Source organism: Eptesicus fuscus, chromosome 16 (assembly GCF_027574615.1).
Source record: "Eptesicus fuscus isolate TK198812 chromosome 16, DD_ASM_mEF_20220401, whole genome shotgun sequence".
Classification (NCBI taxonomy): Eukaryota; Metazoa; Chordata; class Mammalia; order Chiroptera; family Vespertilionidae; genus Eptesicus; species Eptesicus fuscus.
This window is the reverse complement of record NC_072488.1, coordinates 67502537-67523875: the sequence shown is the minus strand read 5'-3', so window position 1 is coordinate 67523875 and position 21339 is coordinate 67502537. Positions and strand designations below refer to the sequence as shown.

The window sequence follows — 21339 nt, the reverse complement described above, 5'->3', positions numbered from 1 at the left end:
ACTATAAAAACAATCCCATTTACCATTGCACACACACACACAAAAATTAAGATACCTAGGAATAAACTTAATGAAAGAGGAAGGTAAAAGACCTGTGCTCAGAAAACTACAGGACATTTAAAAAACAGATAGAGGAAGATGTAAACAAATGGAAGAACATACTGTGTTCATGGATTAGTAGAATCAACATCATTAAAATATATTTACGATACAGCTCCTAGGGCAATGGAAACTAAGGAAAAAATGAACAAATGGGACTACATCAAAATAAAAAGCTGCACAGCAAAAGAAACCATCAACAAAACAACAAGGAAGCCCACTGCATGGGAGAACATATTTGCCAATGTTATCTTCGGTAAGGGTTTAATCTCCAAAATTTATAGGGAACTCATACAACTTAACAAAAGGAAGATAAACAATCAGAAAATGGGCAAAGGATCTAAATAGACACTTTTCGGAAGAGGACATACAGAAGGCTGAGAGACATATGAAAACATGCTCAAAGTCACTAATCATCCAAGAGATGCAAATCAAAACAACAATGCAGTACCATCTCACACCTGTCAGAATGGCTATCATCAACAAATCGACAAATGACACGTGCTGGAGAGGATGTGGAGAAAAAGGAACCCTCCTTCACTGCTGATGGGAATGCAGACTGGTGCAGCCACTGTGGAGAACAGTATGGCTTTTCCTTAAAAAGTTAAAAATGGAACTCCCATTTGACCCAGTAATCCCACTTCTAGGAATATATCCCAAGAAACCAGAAACACCAATCATAAAGGACATATGCACCCCTATGTTCATAGCAGCACAATTTACAATAGCTAAGATTTGGAAACAGCGTAAGTGCCCATCATCAGATGAGTGGATTAAAAAAATGATGGTACATCTACACAATGGAATACTACGCTGCTGTAAAAAAGAAGGAATTCTTACCATTTGCAACAACATGGATGGAACTGGAGAGCATTATGCTAAGCGAAATAAGCCAGTCGGAGAAAGGTAAATATCACATGATCTCACTCATATATGGGATATAATGATCAACATAAACTGATGAACAAAAGTAGTTCCAGAGACAAGGGGCAGGGGAGGGGGAGTGTTAGGGATCAACCAAAGGACTTGTATGCATGCATATTAGCATAGACACTGGGGTCGTGGGGGCTTGCCCTCGGGTGTGTGTGGGGGGTCAATGGGGAAAAAGGAGACCCATGTAATACTTTAAACAATAAAAATAAATAAATAAATAAATATGGTGATGGGCGATTTGACTTTGGGTGGTGAGCACATACATATCTTGTAACATCGAAACCCACACCTGAAACCTATCCTATATAACAAAGAGGTAATATGAAAATTGACCATCACTCCAACACACAAGATGGTCAAAGATGGCCGCCCCCATGTGGACACAAGATGGCCAGCAGGGCAGGGCAGTTGGGAGGGACCAGGCCTGCAAGGGAGGGCAGTTGGGGGCTATCAGAGCAGTTGGGGGGGATCAGGCCTGCAGGGGATGGAAGTTAGGGGGGACCAGGTCTGCAGGACAGGGCAGTTGGGGGGACCAGGCCTGCAGGGGAGGGCAGTTGGGGGGGACCAGGCCTGCAGGGGAGGACAGTTGAGGGGACCAGGCCTGCAGGGCAGGGCAGTTAGGGGCGACCAGGATGGCAGGGAAGGGCAGTTAGGGGTGACCAGGCCAGCAGGGGAGGCCAGTTGGGGGCGATTGGGCCAGCAGGGTAGTGGTTAGCGGGTGATCAGGCTGGAAAGCAGAGTGGTTAGGGGCAATCAGGCAGGCAGGCAGGTGAGCGGTTGGGAGCCAGCAGTCCTGGATTGTGAGAGGGATGTCCTAAACAGGCAGTCGGACATCCCTTGAGGAGTCCCAGATTGGAGAGGGTGCAGGCTGGGCTGAGGGACACCACCCCCCTGTGCACAAATTTCATTCACCGGGCCTCTGGTAGGATCATATTAACCAATGTCACCCCAATAAATTTAATAGAAAAGAAAAATAAAGCGTATTGAAATTCTGAGTGTGACCTCATCATTTAGGCCAGCCCAGGGACTGCCCATCAGTCTCTGACTTATTCTGGGGCCTGGGTGAAGGCTGATCTTTTCCCGTGTGATGTGGGATGTTTCTCCGTGTCCATCCCCACTTCATTCGGAGCACTTGTGCTGCGGTTGTCCCACTGAGGATCTCCAGGGGTGAGTTCTTCAGCTCCCTACCAGTGAAGACCTTGCACTAGATGTGCTGAGCGTATAGCTTCAAACGGGAGTAGCCAGAGCGCTCCCAGGGAGAACAGACCTCGCAGGGCCTGCTTTCAGATCCCCGAACTACGATCCTCCAGAGTCCAGCCCTGTGCTCATCCGGCCCTGCCCAGACGTGACTCCTGACTGCCAAGGTGGCCTCTTCCAAGAAGGGGACTGAGCAATGTCCCAGCACCTGTGAGGGGCCTGGTGACCTATCACCCAGGCTAGAGGGCTACAGATGTCACCTTTTGTGACAATCCTCAAAACTGTAGATTGCCCACTAGGAACAAAGCAGTCAAATGGCTGTTCTGGTGGCATCTTTAGAGCTCTATTTCCTCCAAGAGAGCAAGAGGACCGTGGAGGAGGTGAGGAGTCACATGACCTAGGAAGGACAGGAAGTTCCACTCTCTCAAAGTAGCAAAAGTGGAGGCAAAAGCCCCCTTGGAGGCTTGGAACGCCCTGTGGTTATTATTTGTGGTCTCCCCATGTGACTTTCCACGCCGAGCTGCTTATTTGGGGACAACAAGGAAGCCACAGCTTAGAGGGAGATGCCTGTAGGACACGGGACCGGCAGGAGGCCCCTGGGTGACCACACACGGAAACAAAGGGAGACTGGCAGCTAGCCTCCATGGAGACTGGGCTGGAGACCCAGGGTCTCTGTCTCTATTTCCGGAGCTTTCCCTAAATTCAACCTTCATCAACCTGGGGAAAGGCTGAGCACAAGGTAGCCCATGTTCTTTAAACCGGTACGTTCTTAACTATTGAGCGAAGGCAGAATGTGATACTCGGACGGAAACAGTTTCACTTGGAAGGAGTGGGAGCTGCCGCATGTGCCCTGAGCGAGCTAGGGGGCTGCTCAGCTGTGTTCCTCCAGCAGGTGCAGAGACCACCAGGACACCGTGCCCGCAGCCACTGCCCCACAGGCAGCCAGAGCCCTCATGCCCGCGCCCTGTGAACACACAGCCCACGTGGGAGGAGCGCGGGCAGCAGGCAGAGGGCCGGGCTCATGTGTTTGTTTTGTGACCTTCCACAGTCGGGCCAACAACTCCCTATTTTCTACTAGACGGTTTTTTCGGTCCCATCAAGACTAACTGTTGACATAGTCACAAAAACCAAGGCCCTCATGAACAACTCGCTTATAATCATCCTCAGACTTGGGAAGTTCAATTGAAACCTCAAACTTAAACCCCTATGAGAGGACGCAGGTTTGCCTGTCCTTGGACCAAGTCAGATTCTCGGAGAGCCCACCCCCTGACTCAGAACTGGCCTTCCTGTGCACCGGGGACCGTTCCCAAGTGCGGGGGACTCCACACCCTTTTCCCAAACTGGGAAGCCACACGCCCAACACAGCTCCGTTTCAAGGTAGAGGCTTCCAGCTTTCTTGTCAAACCCTCTCAGCCTCCTGAGCTCCCTTACAGTCGCTCAGCTGGAGGTGGCCAACTCAGGCCGTCCTGTCTGTGGCGGCCCGGGCCCCACACTTGCCCTCGGGTGGGAGGGGCCTGACTCCTGCGGCCAGCCACTGGCTTTTCATTTCTTCTCCTGCCACAGATCCAACTCTGCAGCAGAAACTTAACAATTAGCGCTCTGTTCTCCACAACAAGCAGGGGGCAATGGTCCAGCAGAGAGGCTGCTTAGAGTGGATGGCCTGGCGGGGCGGCCGGAGGTTGGCTCCCGGACGCCAGCAGGAGCAGCCGGGCGGCCCTACTCACCCTCTGCCGAACTTGGTACATGTTGCGTGTCAGAAGGTCCCTCATGGACGCCACGTCTTCAGGGGAAAGCCTCTTGGTTCCCTGTGTCTGCTGGGCCCTGGGAGCCATTGGAGAAAGGCAGGCATTATTTCCCCACCTTGGAAGGGAGCCTGAAAGCATCACGGGCTCGTGGGAGCTCCAGAAGCTTCTCATCAGCCCTCCGCTGCTGCCCAAGCCGTGAGAGAGAGGGCATCGCATGTCTTGACTCACACTTTGAAAATATAGTTTCTATGCCTTTTAGCTTTTATGTTGAAAATACAACTCATTTTATTCCCTTCGTATCTGCTATGATCAAACATGTTTGTAAAATACAAAGTCAATTATTGGAAAATAAAAAATGTAAAAATACTATAAAATGCAAACCAAATATTTTACTGTTCGATTCAACAGCAATAAGACTCCCCAGTCAAGGCTGTTCTTGACCTGCCTTGTGCTTGTTGTGGGCGTGAGCCACGCTCCTGGCAGCGCTCTCCACACGCCACCTTTCAGCAGCACTAAGCTAAGAGCATGACCGTGTTATGTGTGCCTTTATGAGTCCCTCTACCGAGGGACTGCTCCTTTAGGAATTTTATCTCCAGTTAAAGGACCTTGTAAGAAACTAGTATCATATTTTACAAGGAGAATTGGGACGTTTTCATCATGAAAAAGCCAGCCCAGTTCTGAGACACTGGGACTCAGTGAGATTCTAGAAACAGTTGACTGCTCACTGCCTCTGCACAGACCAGCTCCCCACAGTTTCCTTCATCCTGAGTCCCCCCAGCACCCCCCGGAGAGGGCTCAAAAACCAAGTCATGCTCAGGTCAGCCTCAATGCACAATTGTCCTCTGAGGATTTCCAAGTCATGGCATCACATTGAGAAATGTATCTGATTTCAGTCATTTGAATTTAGGGGAGGTAATTTCTATTACTATTGCACGAGTAATGTATGTTCACTACAGAACAAAAGAATGAAAAAGAGAGCACTAAGGAAATTAAACCCATCTTTTATTACTATTTCTTCCTGTTTTAATACTATTACCTTAACACTTGGTATAAACCCTTACAGAGTTTTGACTTCTTTTTTCTCTCTCTGGCTGCAGCTCTTCTGAATGTGCTAACAGCTGCTTGCAAAGCAAGTCTTAGGGTAATTGATCACAGAGATGAGTAGTTACTAGTTTCCAAACAGGCCACTTTTAAACAATTTCCCCAAGCATTGGTAGCTATCTATCTATATAAAAGCCTAAGCGACCGTTTGACCGGTAGATATGATGCATACTGACCACCAAGGGGCAGACACTCAATGCACAGGCATGGAAACATGGAACAGACTGATGAATCTCAGAGGGAAGGGGAGAGGGGAGGGTGGGAAAAGATTAACCAAAGATCTTATATGCATGCTAGAGGCCCAGTGCATGGATTCTTACACTGGTGGGGTTCCTCAGCCTGGCCTGTAGGGATTGGGCCTAAACTGTCAGTCTGACATCCCCCATGGGGTCCCGGATTGTGAGAGGGCTCAGACCAGGCTGAGGGACCCCACCGGTACATGAATCCGTGCACCGGGCCTCTAGTATAGCCATAAATAGCAAGGATGTCCTGTAATTAATTTTCAATTGGTAAGAGTGTTAAAGATGTGACTACTGGCCATCACAGTATGCTAGGGTGGGCTTAGCAATGCTGTCTGCACACTAACTAATGCTCTTTCTACAGAATCGCTGAACCAGAGTCTCCATAGCTTAGCACTACAACTGTCAACACTATTGATATGCAGTTACCACCCTTGGAGAACTGAACATTATCGTAAAGACATTTCAACTTAACTGTTTAAATGTCCTTCAAATAAAATTTATTCTGATTTAGATACACCCACACGTTCCAACAATCTGAACACATGCCTATATTATGGTGGAAGTAATCTATTGCTAAGCAGAAAAAACAGCTAATCAAACAATTCCATTTTCTGTATGCATCATAAAACAACCAAATGGAAAACACCATTGGTAAAGGAAACGTTAAAGTTAAACTGTCAGATAGCAGTGGATCTAACTTGGCACACTCCTTGGTTTACAACTGACCACGTTAGGAAGGGCCAAGCGTAATTAAAAGTGCGTTCAGGCTGCCGCTGGATGTACGGCACAGGCCCTCAGGGCGTCCTCTCTCACTCCTCTCACTCATCCACATGAAGCTGCGCCGCAAAGCTGTGCAGATGAGCTGCTAACAGGGGCAGGTGACACTGGGAGTTTCCCACAAGCCACTCGGTTAGCAGAATCACCCCTGAAATACTAACCTCACGAGCACAGGAGAGATACAATCCTTAGAGAAATGAAATGTTAATAATTTCTTGGTCAAAAAAAGAAAAGTTGTGAACTGAAAGATCTTTGTCAGTTGAACCTTCATTCATTATCAATAAAAGAAAGCTCTGTCACCTTAAATAAAAGTTCTATGGAAATTTCATGGCTATTAAAATCAAATGGGCCCTGGCTGGTTTTGCTAGGTGGATAGAGCATCGGCCTGTGGACTGAAGGGTCTCGGATTTGATTCTTGTCAAGGGCATGTACCTTGGTTGCAGGCTTGGTCCCGGCCCTGGTCAGGGCATGTGCGGGAGGCGACCAATCCACGTGTCTCTCTCTCTCACATCAATGTTTCTCTCTCTCTTCCCTTCCGCTCTCTCTAAAAATAAAACATATCCTTGGGTGAGGATTAACAAACAAACAAAAATTGAATGGGAAAGTATGAATCTAAATGTATTCAAATAAAACGTTGACATTTCTCCTAACTTTTTAAAATGCCAGAATAATGTAAAAAGAGGCTTCAATTCTAAGTAATATAGACATAAAATCTGGTAGATGTTATATTCATGCCATAATATTAATTCCCCCAAATAAAATGTTATACCCTGGTTCATGTAGAAGAATCCATCCTCTTAATAGCTTTCTACACGAAATCCCTGGGAAATATGTTAAGATACTGAAGGCCATGCTCACTGAGCGAACAATGTGCCCAACAGCCTCCTGTGAGTGGGCTGCCCGTGTCTGTCTCTCCCATTACACCATTGGGATGGCCTTCAGGAAGGTCCCCACACTGGAGGGGTGAAGAGTGAGGGAGCAGGCCTGACTCCCTCAACAAGGCTCCATTATAGAATGAAAATGGCATTGGGTCTTCATTCCAGAGTCTCTGGCATAAGAATGCATACAGCTAAACTCATGCCTGTCAACATGTGATCAAATAAAAAGCATTTAAACTACAATAATTTTATACCTTTTATAAATGACATTAAAATTATTTGGAAATTTTAAAATATAACATTTTTAAGTTGTAGAGTTGTAGTTTGTTATGCCTATAAATTTATAAATATTTCAATAGCTCTAAAATATTAAGCAAATATTTTTTAAAGCTTCCACAGTTTTAATCAATTTGAACCTCTATTCTCTGGTATTTCTAAGAGCTTACTACTTGCTGGTAAAATGAGATGCCTCCCATTAAAATAATAATTCAAGGACATACTCTACCTATTCCATGGGGCTGTTCTGAGGTTCACGTAAAACCAGAGAAAGCCCTGGAACCAACTGAGTGCAGCGTGCTGTGGACAGCTTCGGGGAGGTGCCCCTGGAGCCCCAGTTCGCAAATCTAAGCCTCTTGAGGAACAATCGCTTAACTTCTAAAAAAAATACATGTGCATTTTGCTGTTTTCATTTTATACAGAATAATAAAAAGTGAGCTGAATGTAGCTCACTTTTTTCCTATTATTGTATGAAGGTTTGTTTATTAAGAAATTAGCTGCTTTGATCTTAGGAGCGGAATTCCTTTTTGCATGGTGTCCGACATATTTCCGATGAGATCAAATAAATGCAACTTAACTACTAAACTTGAATGAAATATGAGTTTAAAAAGCCTCTCCACCATTTGGGCAATAGATGGAAACATTTGTCTCTCACCTAGAAGGCTTTCTTATCAATCTTGAGTCAAGGTTTTAAACCTGTCTGAAAAAAATAAAAACCTTAACAGAAGCTCCCCCTGACATCCCCCCCCCCCCCCAATAAAGCTGGCTTAGAATTCCTTCAGGCCAGAAGTGGGGGCAACTGTTTATGCCAGTGCCATGTAAGACAGAGATTCAGGTTAAGCTTTAGCTCAGGATAGACTGATTGTCACTGAGATAAGCATTCCTAGACCAAGTGCTCACCTAACTAGTAAGCAAACCACATGAGGAAGTCCCCAGGCCTAACCTGCCAGAGCCTGTCCAGCCCGCCTGCTGTGCACCGAGTTAGCGCCCATCCTCCCTCCAGTGAGCAGGTCGGAGCTGGGACCCAGGTGAGTTGTACCTCTATACTCGCATAGCTCCCAGGCTTTAGGATTATCAGTGTGTGACCTTTGACTTTATTAATATAACCTTCTGTATGAATGTCATGACACAGCTCCATGAGGGCAGGACTGCGTCTGCTTTCACATAACAGGTGCCTGAGGAACAGGGCTGGGCCCAAAGTAAGGCCCAGGAGGCACTCGCCTCTGGTAAGAGGGTGCCCCTCCCTTCACCTGCCTCCACACCGAAGCTCAGCAATCAAGCTGATGGGATTTGAATGCAGTTCGTTAGGAAATAAAGGTCAATGCAAAGAATCCATGATGAATCAAGTATCAACCTCTTAAATAAGGACAGGATTGCTAGTACTGAATGTTCTTTCTGCTTCAGGCTCTCACATGGCTCAGCATGGCTGCCAATGCACACACTTGCTAGCACTTCCTCTATTAGCTTCCTGAGTTTCCTCGAAGCCATGCAATGGGCAGCACTGACACAAACTAATCAGCCTCAAAACAGTCCCACTGACAAATGGGCAGGCGGCTTCCTGCTGACCCGGGGCTCACGCAAGGCCATGGGAGCGAGTCCAGGTGCTGCCCACTCACTAGGGGTGAGAAATAACACTCGGACGTGGTGACAATCTTATTAACATCTATTCTTAGCTCTTCTCTCAATGTGAGGACATTAGTAAAGCTCATGATCCAGTGTCCTTACCAACTGAGTAGATCAGGTGAGGGGCTGGTGTTCCGCACTCTAAGTAGACGTTCTGATTAATTTGCTCAAACCAGAAGGCATTTCTTAGAAGAAAACTGGGCATCGGAGGGTGGTGGTGAATTCATTCTTGTGATATTGAAGGGGCTCTTGTTAAATGTTAGAGAGTTAAAACAGCTTTAAAAAATATTGAACCCAGTTGGCGTGGCTCAGTGGTTGAGCGTCAACCTATGAACCAGGAGGTTGTAGGGCACATACCTGGGTTGCAGGCTCGATCCCCAGGGTGGGGTGTGCAGGAGGCAGCTGATCAATGATTCTTTCTCATCACTGATGTTTCTATCTCTCTCCCCCTCTCCCTTCCTCTCTGAAATCAATAAAAAATATATTGAGCCAGCTCTTAGGATAATTGGTTTCCTGATGCTCCAATGGAAGCACCACGCCTCCAAAGGAATCATCTTATAATACTGGACTTCTGTAGGTCTGCCCTCCACACACACACTGCCTCTCCACCAACTCCCTAAGGCCCCGGGTCCACAGGAAGCCTGTCCCCTCCCAATCCTATTCCAAGCTAGTCTCACACAGACTCAAGGCAAATCTCACAATCTCACTCGGATTTTTTTTTTTTTTTTTGCCTTAGACACAATGACAAACAGCTTTCTTTTAAAATAATCTCCCAACCATCATGCCTCTTGCTAGCCCCACTCATCCCAAAATCCAAGTTAGTACCTCAGAATGCTGACTTCATACAAGAGAGGAAGGAAAATGACTCATGGGAGGAATGCAATGGCAGGATTAGCAGAATCAGGTGAATAGGGGTCAGAGGGTAGAGACTTCTAATTAGAAAGAGAAATAGAAAGTCTTGTAAAATATGCTAGAATTCTAAATATTCACGTGCCCCTCCCTTCCAAAGAAGGCAACCTTTGCTGGAAAGTAGTTTCAGGAATTAGATGAAACAGGTTGGTCATGGCCAAGCTACAAAATAGCAAGATGGTCTATTTTTCACAATTCCTCCCTCATATGTGTACCTTTTCACGCCCAGGATTACCCATCCGTAAAGCAACAAGTCAGTGCCCCTGCGAGTCCTGACCTTGAACATCTACATCAGTGTTGCCAGAGGGGAGGGGGCTGGGGGGCTGGTGAAAAAGGTAAAGGATTAAAAAGTACAAATTAGTAGTAACAGAATAGTCACAGGGATGTAAAGTACAGCACAGGGAATATAGCCAACAATCTCTCTATATAAAGAGGTAATATGCTAATTGGTCCTAATGGTGTCACAGTAACGACCAATTTACATATTGACAGACCAGCAGGAGGATGCACCTGCAGCAGGGGGTGGGTGGCTGGAGCCAAGTTCCTGGGGGTCTGAGGAGAGCGCCTGACAGGAGCCCGGACTGCAAAGAAGGAAGATGAAGCGGCCATGGGAAGCTCTTCCAATCCCCCTGCATGGACACCCTACCTTAGCCCCCGCACCCCTAGGGAGATGGGGAGGCTGACCGGACAGGGAGAAGACCCAGCCTTGGGGGGAGCTGCAGCCCACACCTCCGACTCCCAATCTCTTCCCCCACCACCCCTGCCACAACAATAGCACACCAGCGACGACTCTTCAGCACCCCCGAGGCACCTGGGGCCTGTGGTCTGCCGCTGCCGGGCCCCCTCCAGTGGGGCCGGGCACATCTCTCCTCCCTATAACTCCAGACCTGTGTGGAGGCAGGACTGAGTGGCCCCCCAGGGTCAGACCCTCCCCCACCCCCCCGCCTGACAGCAGCAGTGCTGTCTCTGCAGCGGAAGCACGCTGAACCTCGCTGGGGGCACGGCTAAACCTGCCCCCCTAGCCCACCTGTCTCTGCCTTGGCCCGGCCCCCACCCCGCTCCAGGAGATTGGAGCCCCACACTGCATAGGTACAGCTATAAAACAGCCACGTACAATTTAAACAATTGCGCCAAGCGGGAAGGTTTGACAGTTACCTCCCCTTCAGCCTCGCCACCCTCTTACACCCCCTAATGCCCTGCCCCCTGCCAGCGCCTCCAGGAAAGACCACCACTACAGGGCTGCTGGCCAGAGCCCGCCCCTCCGAGGCCTGCAGAACCCTGTGCAAAGCTTCCATAGCTACAGTCCCAGGAGACAATCATGCCCTCCTCCCCTAATCAGCACCTGCGAGGGTACCCGTGGGCTTAAAAATAACAACCCCTTCCCATTTAGACAGCACTTACTTGATGAAACATTTCTAGGTTTACTAGCTCAGAACCTCCTCATGACAACCAGTGAGGTAGGCAGAGAAGAGATTACAATTCCCATGGTATATGCGTATGTATTCAGAAATGAAGCTCAGAGAGGAAAAGTGTCAAGCCCATTGGTTCCCAAGGTGCAGCACATGCCCCCGTGGGGAAGGGGGTGCAATTTGATTTTAAGTGGGGGCAATTCGAAAATGAGTTAACAGTGAACTTTTTGCATTTCTCATGGTTCTAGAGGCCTCATCTACAGAGTATCCTATATAATAAAAGGCTAATATGCATATGACTGAATGGTGGAATGACCAGTCACTATGATGTGTGCTGACTACCAGGGGGCAGACACTCAACACAGGAGCTGCCCCTGGTGGTCAGTGCACTCCAACAGGGGGAGCGCTGCTCAGCCAGAAGCTGGGCTCACAGCTGGCGAGCACAGCAGCAGTGGTGGGAGCCTCTCCCGCCTCCATGGCAATGCTAAGGATGTCTGACTGATGGCTTAGGCCCACTAAGCTGTCAGTCAGACATCCCCCCAGGGCTCCTGGACTGTAAGAGGGTGCAGGCCAGGCTGAGGGATCCCCCCCGCCCTGCAAGCGCACGAATTTCATGCACCGGGCCTCTAGTATTATAATATCTATGCATGGTGTCAGGTGGGTACTTTGTAAAGTATATGATTGTCTAACCACTCTGCTGTACACCTGAAACTAATACCCATAATATTTAAAGTAAACTGTAATTGAAAAACATTTTACATCTGAAAAACTAATCTAGATCAGAGCGCAGCTAGCACTTACGGATGGGGCCTGGCGAAGGCTGAGGCGCTTAGAGCCCCGGTCTCTGCCATCTCCAGAGCTTGCTTCACTTCCAGCTTCTTGTACAAGGAAACGATGCTGGATCTCGGCAGGTTCTCTCTGATTAGGATTTTCCGTAAATATTTATGATCAAACTTCTTAAACCTAAAAATGAAAACCAACATTTTGGAAATGTTTATTTTCTGTGCATGTTATGTAACTATGTATTTTTCTTAAACAAATTACTACTTAACTTTAGTCTGAGAAACTCCAGGACAGAGCCTGGAATTCATAGCCACTGAACACATGTTTTAAAAAATTTATAATCATAGAATTAATGCATTTTTTAAAATAAAGGAAGAATCAATGAAACAAAAGGAAGGGACAAGCAATCAGGACAAAAAGTGTGCATAAGTGGGGAGCAGGGGGCCAGCCTCGCTCAGCTCCGATTGTAAGAGAAGAAATGAGGGCTTGGGGCTTTTGAGCAAGTGTTTCACTCTAATAGCTCGCAGCAGTGGCAGCTGTCCTACAGCAATCCTGGACTCTCCACCCCAAACCTGGTCAGTTTCAATGGCCTTGTGGTTGCAGTCCTTCTGCCCATTGTGCTGAAGGTCACTTTCGATCCTGCCAACTGAGAGGGCGGGGAGGGGAAAGCCCACACACACCTCGCATGACGGAGAACCTGCTCGAGCCGCTCTTGGCGGCTGGCGGTCATATGGACCTCTGGCAGGCTCATCAGACTGACCTGCGTGTGTGCTGATGTTCGGAGCCGGCCATTGTTTGGAGTAGGAATGCTGGGCGCTTCCAATCACTTTATACTCCAGAAGTAACTGGTCTGCCTGCTCTACCTGCTGCCATTCCCCTTGCCACTTGCCACGTGGCTCCGCGCGCACTGGGCCTTTCCTCCGTGCCCTCCGCCTCCTCCTGGACACCAGCTTCCCTTCCATGGAGTCTCCTCCACCCTTTTGCTTTCTCAGAGGCTCTGAGTCCTGTCCTCAGCCAGCTTCCCCTCCTCATCCTCTGTGGTGACCTCACCCACGCCCATGGCTTTGGTGACCAAACACTCTGGCAACTCACAACCTTTACCTCTAGCCCCAATTTCACTCTTAAACCTGAGACTAAATTCCACAATGGGTGCTGAAATGCATTTGAGACATCTTACACAGAATCTATTATTTAATTCTAAACATTGCTCCATGACATTGTTACCGCCCTACACTCCGGACCTGGACGTCTGAGAGTCAGTCTACTTCCCCTGCTTCTTGTACGGCCTGGCTCCCAGACCCTTAGTCTTTCTGGTCCCTTCCTCTAGATTCCTTCTAGCTTTATGCTCAGCTTCAGTGTAACCTTTGGAGGTTCCCATGCCATCAACATCCTTTCTAGAGAGTGAAACCCTGTCTCCTTACTTGTCTCGCACTTGGTAGTGGCTCCATTGCCCACACACATCTTCAATTCCCGCCTTCAAGTGATCCATCAGCTGCCAAACCAAATGCAAGAAAATGATTGTTGGTGAAAGGTTAACGCTAAAAGACACACAGGGAACGCTGGTGCACCCGGGCACAAAGGAGGCCTTAATTTCTCGGAGCTTAGCCTCTTCTCTCACTCTGTTCATGCCACTGAAACGTGTCATTCTTTTCATAGTGATTTAACTTCATTTCGTGATTGAAAGACTCTGCTGAAAAAAGTTCATTAATAATGCACAAACTTGCAATGAAAACAGGTTACCTGCCATTTCCTTTGAATCATATTTTTCTAGGGTGATCTAGGAAATATCTCATTATTGAAATCACATGGATATAAAGCCTAGTAAATAATTGTTACTTCTAATTTCATTGCAAAAGAAAAGATAATAATATCCAATTTATGCAGTTTCTAAAATATAATACTACAAATATTTATTATAAAAACATATAACAATAAAATTTACCCATGTCTCTATTCTTTTATCTAACATTTTGTCTCAGTATTTACATTTCATCATCCAAGCCAATTATACTACATTTGATTTATAAAAATTGTTCATAGGAATTTAGGGAGAAAGGATAATCTCTTAAACATTTATAAATTAGTCTTGATATAATTTAAATTTGTGATCACTAAGGTTCATAGTAGCTTCTAAAATTTCTTTGCAAAATAGATTAAAATACTAAATTAATTCTGAAATATTTAATTGATGGATATTCTATTAATAATTATAACTTTTTTGAGAAAAATAAATAAGAAGAAAATATCCAATTTCTATTGTCTTAGCTATATAATCTCTAATTTCTCAAAATAATGAGCATAGGGGATAAAGATAGAAACAAAATTTTTTAAATTAGGTTAAACCATTACTTATTTTAAAATACTCCTTATCCTCATCTATTGAATATTTTTTAATGAATTTGAAAATTTTTATTTTGGGTTTTCTGAAATTTAATTGCTTTATTTCCTCAGGTGACTTTGGCCATGAAATTCAGGGCTGATTTTGAATGATTTCAGCAGTTTCTCCAGCTTTAGCATCATGAATTCACAAGGATGAAAGAAACCTAAAATTTACCTGAGTCAATCATCCCCTCAGACCTCCGACCTCCTGTACAATATCTATGCCACATGTTCCCAATCATTGCTTGCACACCCCCATTTAGCTTTGGGTGTGCCATGTAAGAAACAAGTCAGAGAGCTCTTTATTAACGGAGCTGAAGTCTCTTTCCCTATATCTTCCATATACCCATTCTCATTTTTATTCCCTGGAGCCACATAGAATGACATTCCTTCACGATTGTATAGAACTTCAATAAAATAAACAGGTAGAAGCCATGCTCAACTTCACTCTCCTCTTTGTCAGACGTGGATATTTTCAACGAACTCCACCACGGAGCCATTTGCGGGGGAGGTAGAATCCTTCACCCCTTTCTAATCCAACACCAGGAAGAGCAGAGGACCAGGTGCCACTGGAACAAGGACTTTACAGTCAAGTAGGACAACTCTCCACATTAGCCACAGTGATAGTTTTCTGAAGTGCCGTTATCTAGGCAAGTCCCCAGTTATTGCTAACACCATCTCGACATTGTAGCGAAGGCATTTTGCAGATGTGATTAACGTCCAGAGCCAGCTACTTTAAGTAAAGGAGAGCACTCTAGAAAATGTGGAGGGGCCTGATTTGATCAGTTGCAAGGACTGAAGAGTAGAGCTGAGGTTGTTACTTGAGCACAGAAGCTGTAGCTCATGCCCAGTGTAATCATGGAAGTCTTTACTAGGGAAGAGGAAGACAGAAGAGTCAGTATTGGAGTGACACAGCAGTTTCCCAGCTTTAGAACTTAATGACCTATTTATAGATTTTGGACATGCCTAGCCAGTCCCCACAGTAGACAAGCCAATTCCTTGTAACAAAGGTCTTAATATATATTTCCTACTGCTTCTGCTTTTCTCCTCAGAAACACTGCCAGCTTGGACCAAAAGGGAGAGAGGAAAGACAAAATAAAGAAGGCTTTGAGATCCCCGAAACTCTACAGGCAAGAAACAGGCTGATCAAATTAATGAGCTCCAAACAGGCCACCTTGGATGAAAAAAGGAGTATGACTCAGAGGGTGGAGTTTAAAACCAAGAAGGTAGAACAAAGAATCACAGAAGATTGTTCTCAGGCTTTGAAACCAAATAGTTTTCCCAGGTGAACTGAGAGATATGCTTGGGACGGGTGACTCCTTTTTTCCTTCCATTTCTCCTCCCTTTTGAAAATGAATATCTACAGCTGTTATCTTATGACTTTCCCACCAGTGTGTTTTGGAAGCAGATAACTTACTTCTTGAGTGTCACAGGTTCAGAACTGGAGAGGAATTTGGCCTCAGGATGGATTATACCCAGGGCTCCATCCATGCCTGATTTAGATGACTGTGATGATCATCTTTGGGACTTCTAAACTGATAAGATTTAGATAAGATTTTTGGTCTTTGAGTTAAAATAATGTATTGAAACTTTTAGGATGTTGGGATAGAGCTAATGTATTTTGCATGTGGAATAGACATGAACCTTTGTAGGGCAGAGGACAGACTGTGGTAGGCAGAATAATGGTCTCCAAAGATGTCATGTCTCAATCCCCAGAGGCTGTGAGCACATTACTACATATGCAAAGATGAATTAAGAGCAGATGGATTTAGGGTTGCCAGTAAGCTGACTTTAAGATAGAATATCCTAAATTATCCACATGGCCCAATATAATCATGAAAGTCTTTAATATGGAAGGGGAAGGCAGCAGAGTCAGTATTGGAGTGACACAGCATGAGAAAGCCCTGCCCGGCCACCACTAGCTACGAAGAGGAAGGGGTCCAGGAAGCCAACGAATGCCAGCAGCTTCTAGAAGCTGGACAAGGCAGGGAAATAGGTTCTTCCCTAAAACCTCCAGAAAGGAATGCAGCCCTACAACATCTTGATTTTAGCCCATCGAGAGCCATTTTGAATTACTGACTTCCAGAAATATAAGATAATAACTGTGTTTTTTTTTTAAAACCACTGAGTTTGTAGTGACTTCTCACAGCAGCGATAGGGAGTTAGTACGCCACTCTTGATAGAGCTGAGAGGAAAGAGGCTATGTCTAGGGAATGCACACACGTTTCATCAAAGCCCTAGGTTACTCCCAGAGGCGGCAAGTGGAACGCATTTCACTAACTTACTAATTATGACAGAATTAACTTACACGGATGTGAAGCTCTTCATTGATGGATTCTTTTTTATTTGTTTTTTTAACATCCAGATATCTGACCAGAGGGCCAATTGTGATTCCCTAGAGCATAAGTAAGAAAATAAAGGGTTTTGTTGTAGTGAAGATTGTCATAATAGAGAACAAGTCTATTAATGAAGCTGCTAGAACTCCCAATTTTTATGTCTTTGTTTTTTACTAGCTTCTATTGGCTAAATGCTTCACTCTTTAGTTATTATTTAATTCTTTTAAATTATGTAATAAAAATAGGCATTATGCCACTATTTTTAAAGCAGGAGTTTAGTTTCCTCCCTTCAAATAACCTCTTATTACTTTGCTGAAAAGTAGCTCGAGCTAAAATAAAAATTTGTGCTATTGAGTATTAATTGGAATATCATTTTTAGCAACACACCATAGAGTAGCTATAATTCACCTGTTACCCAGGAATATTTTGATGAATATTTTACTGGTTAAAAACCAACATATTTTAGAGGTTGAAGGATACCACAAACATGATTTAGAAATATTTGGGGCCGAAACCGGTTTGGCTCAGTGGATAGAGCGTCGGCCTGCGGACTTGGGGGTCCCAGGTTCGATTCCGGTCAAGGGCATGTACCTTGGTTGCGGGCACATCCCCAGTAGGGGGTGTGTAGGAGGCAGCTGATCGATGTTTCTCTCTCATCGATGTTTCTAACTCTCTATTCCTCTCTCTTCCTCTCTGTAAAAAATCAATAAAATATATTTAAAAAAAAAGAAATATTTGGGAATTTAGTTTGGATATATTATCTAATTTCTAAAAATAATAAACAGAAGATATAGAGATAGAAAATCATGTCTGAGAATCAAATAAAGTGTACTTTTTTGGTATTATAGTAATTTAATGCATAATCCTGAAAGAATCTACTTATTTCAAATAAGAATAAAATCTACCAACCTGAATAAATACAGTGAAATATATAACTACTAAAGTAGCAGTGACGAACATGTTCTTCCTAGGAAACAGAGACAGGGGCAGCAAAAATGCAAGAGAAAAGCTCCCAGCTCCTCGAACGCCGCTGTAGAATATGATGCACTGGTCCTTGGTGGAGAAGGGGAAAGTCCGGAAGTGGTTACAGACGTAGAAGAGAGCAAATACGCCTGCAAAGGGGGAGACATGTGTTAGAGCAGAGGGTCGTGAGCGACTGGAGGTACAATGCTACAGAACCACGTCGTGCCGGTGCCTTCAAAGCTGGCACCCTCATTCCTTCTACCCGTGACACCCGTCCCGCACAGCAGTGCTCCAGATCAGTAGTTTCCTAGAGTCCTCTGAGTGTGTGCAGTTAACGTCATAACATTTTTATACTTTTTGATATGATACATGACCTAGACTTGCTAATCTATGCTCATGGTTTTGCTCTGCCTTTCAAAACAAGATAAAGCCAGAGTATTGTCTGGGGAATAAAACATTTCTATCATCTCATGTTCTCACTGAGTAACCAAAGAAGGTGTGTAATTTTCAGTGTAAAAGGAGTCTTCTCTGTGACTGTGGTCTCTACAGGGTGAGCACATCTGTTGTGGTTGGTTTGGTTCTTCTTGAGATTCTATGCAAACAAAAAAGGATGTTGGCAAGAATTCAAGAGGAGGGTTCTTGCTGTAAGTGGAGGGTGAAGGGCGGGAGAACTTATTTAAAACAGAGGTACTTTCTACCACATTGATTTTCCACCTCCAGCAGGTGACCCCGTGACCTACTGCCATCAGTGCAGTGGTTCCTGGTGCGAGAGGTCCCTGCACTAACACTCCAGCTCTCAGCATCGTCATGTGACTTCTAATCACCAGACTTCATGGCACCCAACCTTTGATTACAGGCACACTGGTAGCTCCAGACAGTCACATTCCCTTTTTCACTTCCTGTTGTTTGTCCTGGCTCCTCCGCATTCTTATGAATCATGAGACTTCGGGCAAGGCTCTTAATTGTGTCATGTCCTCGATGTCGCATCTGCTTAAGGAAGGTACTAATCGTATTTCCAGCAGAAGGGGGCTGTGGGTTGAAGTTAATGTCATAGCTATAAGTAATTATAGAGCAGGGCCTATGTGTTATGTACCTCCATGAGTGTGAACTAGTATGAATTGCAATGAGCCAGGCTGGGGGTGGGAGAAGGGCATCCTGGCTCTGCCCTCACTGTCAGAGGAGGGAGTCGGCTGGGTGGTTGCCAAGGTCAGTGGTGTTGAAGGGGCCCCAGTGTCACCCCCTGATGGTTGGTATTGCTGGCTGGGCCAGAGCTCAATCATGTCACTTCTCTCCTGTTAGCTTTCCTAACGCTGCATTCCTACAGCATGAACACTGACAGGGGACTTGCAAAGCTGTCCACACCCACAGTTTGTGGTTGAGGAGGAATATTTGGAGTAGTTAAATATCTGTCCAAAGTCGAATAGCAGTTTAGTAATAGTGCCAGGATTTGATGTGGGATTACACATTTCTATCAAAGTCTCCTTAAATTTTTTCCTCTTGAGACACACATGTTCAGAGTAAGTTTTATGAATATTTTAATATTTCTTCATTCTTATTCCTTTCAAGATCCTAAAACCTATCCTAAATTAATTTAATGCTTAATAAGTTCTCAGCCATTTCTCCTAATTTCCCCTTGAGTAATTGGCTTGATAATATTGATCAAAATCATTTAAAAATGCTTTAAATATTAGTCAAATCATTTTAAAATATAATTGCTTCTAGTCAAAAGTCAACACCTACATTGTAGTTCAGCGCTTAATGTTTTTCTAGCTCCAGAAACATAAAACAAAATAAATCAGCAGCCATTAGTCAAAACATCTCACTTTTTAAGTTAGGCATATTTTATAGGGGTGGTGCCAGTTACATCATGTATAGAGTTGTCTTTATTACTTAATACCAAGCACTTTTTATAAGTAAAGATTCATTCCTGGTCCTTGATTTCTGTACATCAGACTCACCCCTCAGCTGAAAGCATCGGTGTTATTTAGGAAAACATTTTTAACAGTACTTGCCTTACATAGGTCACAATTTGTGACATCTCACTTTTCCTGTGACAAAAGCGTAAATGCCCTCAGCTCCCAGCTTGCGTCTATATCTGACTCAGGTGCAAGAGGGCAAAGCAACAGCAGCTGTGCGGAGCAGGGAGAAAGGCGCTGCTATATTTAATGTGAGATGTGGAAGTTCTTCCTCCAATTAACAAATAATGCTTCTTGCTCCGGGCAGAGCCTTATCAGCCACTAAGGACTTTGAACTGAGTGAAGGAGTAAACAGCATTCCAGGCCACAAGGTGCCCATACTCCCCGAACCAGTAGAACCAGTTGGCATCACCTCAGGCTGTGCTCGGGCACTCAGGAAGGGATAAGGGAACATAGAAACAGCAGGCGGGGCTCCTGGGCCCCCAGCCCCTTACTGATGGCTCTCCAGATGAGGCAGAAGGCCAGCGTGAAGCCGACGAAGGCCCAGTTCCACTCGTGGTTCTTCCCCACGGTGGACACGCCCATGAAGATGAAGATCAGGGTCTCGCTGACACTGCTCAGCATCTTCATGAAGTACTTGATGGTCGTGTAGGACGTCTGGGACACGTTTTCTTCCACGTACTTTTTCATTGTCACTGCACAGGCCGTGATGCTGCAGGAGGAGCCGAGTCTCAGCGAGAAGCAGAGGGCTTGCCCCTCCCCACAAACCCACCTTCACCTATTGCTGATGCCACAGACACACAACCCCTGTATTTATCCCGAGAAAACGTCTCCATCCTCTCTCTGGCTGCAGCCTTTCCACAGATTCTCTTTCTGCCTCTTCTTCTTCCCTAGGGGTTTGCGGGACTTGAATGTGGTGGGAGGAGAAGGCCGTGGCCTTCCCACAGCACAATGGCAGGCAGTTCATGCCACACTGGAAGCCCAGCTCTTTCTATCTTGCCCTCCCTTCCTAGAACTCTGCCGATCCCCTCACTCTCTACTTCACTCTGCCTTTTTAACCCAAATAAATCCACGGCGGTTCCCTAGGAAGAGTCATTCAACATGGTCCCCCAGTGTCTGCCCCTGAGCAGCATTTCTTCCAATAATTTAATGAGAAAGTTTTCATTTAAAATATTTCTGGTCTAGATCCACTTAGGAAGGGTGTGGGTAAAGAGAACTTTGCCTTGTCTTAGTAGTTCTGATAGTTTTTAAGGTGGGAAATAGGCGTTCCTAGCTGGAACACTGTTATATTTAATTAAAGTAGTTATCTCTGTACAATAAAATTAACTATTGCTGCCCAAGTAGCTTCATCTATACTAATAAAAGGGTAATATGCTAATTAGACCGGTCGACCGGCCATCTTCCAGATGTCCGACTTCCTTTCAGACAAAGCCATGGTGGTGGGGGCCAAGGCAGAGGCTGGTAGGGGTGATCAGGTCAGCAGGGGAGGGCAGTTGGGGGCGAGATCAGGCCGGCAAGGGAGGGCAGTTAGGGGTGATCAGGCAGGCAGAGGCAGTTGGGGGTGAGGTCAGGCCAGCAGGAGAGGGCAGTTAGGGGTGGTCAGGCAGGCAGGCAGAGGAAGTTAGGGGCGCTCAGGCAGGCAGGCAGGTGAGTGGTTAGGAGCCAGCGGTCCCAGATTGTGGTTGGACATCCCCCAAGGGGTTCCCAATTGGAGAGGTTGCAGGCTGGGCTGAGGGAACCCCTCCCCTCCCCCCATGCACAAATTTCGTGCAC

General features: G+C 45.7%; 1 protein-coding gene across 1 annotated transcript in view; it reads right to left on the bottom strand.

Moving 5' to 3' along the window:
• SLC9A4 (solute carrier family 9 member A4) overlaps positions 1-21339 on the bottom strand; it is a 79366-nt gene that overhangs the window by 33925 nt on the left and 24102 nt on the right. Inside the window, exons 4-9 of the mRNA XM_008153426.3 lie at positions 20061-20278; positions 17597-17799; positions 16660-16746; positions 13394-13464; positions 11991-12152; positions 3954-4050 (exon numbers count right to left, since the gene is read on the bottom strand). Coding sequence (XP_008151648.3) covers positions 3954-4050; positions 11991-12152; positions 13394-13464; positions 16660-16746; positions 17597-17799; positions 20061-20278 — 838 coding nt within the window. The remainder of the gene's footprint in view (positions 1-3953; positions 4051-11990; positions 12153-13393; positions 13465-16659; positions 16747-17596; positions 17800-20060; positions 20279-21339) is intronic.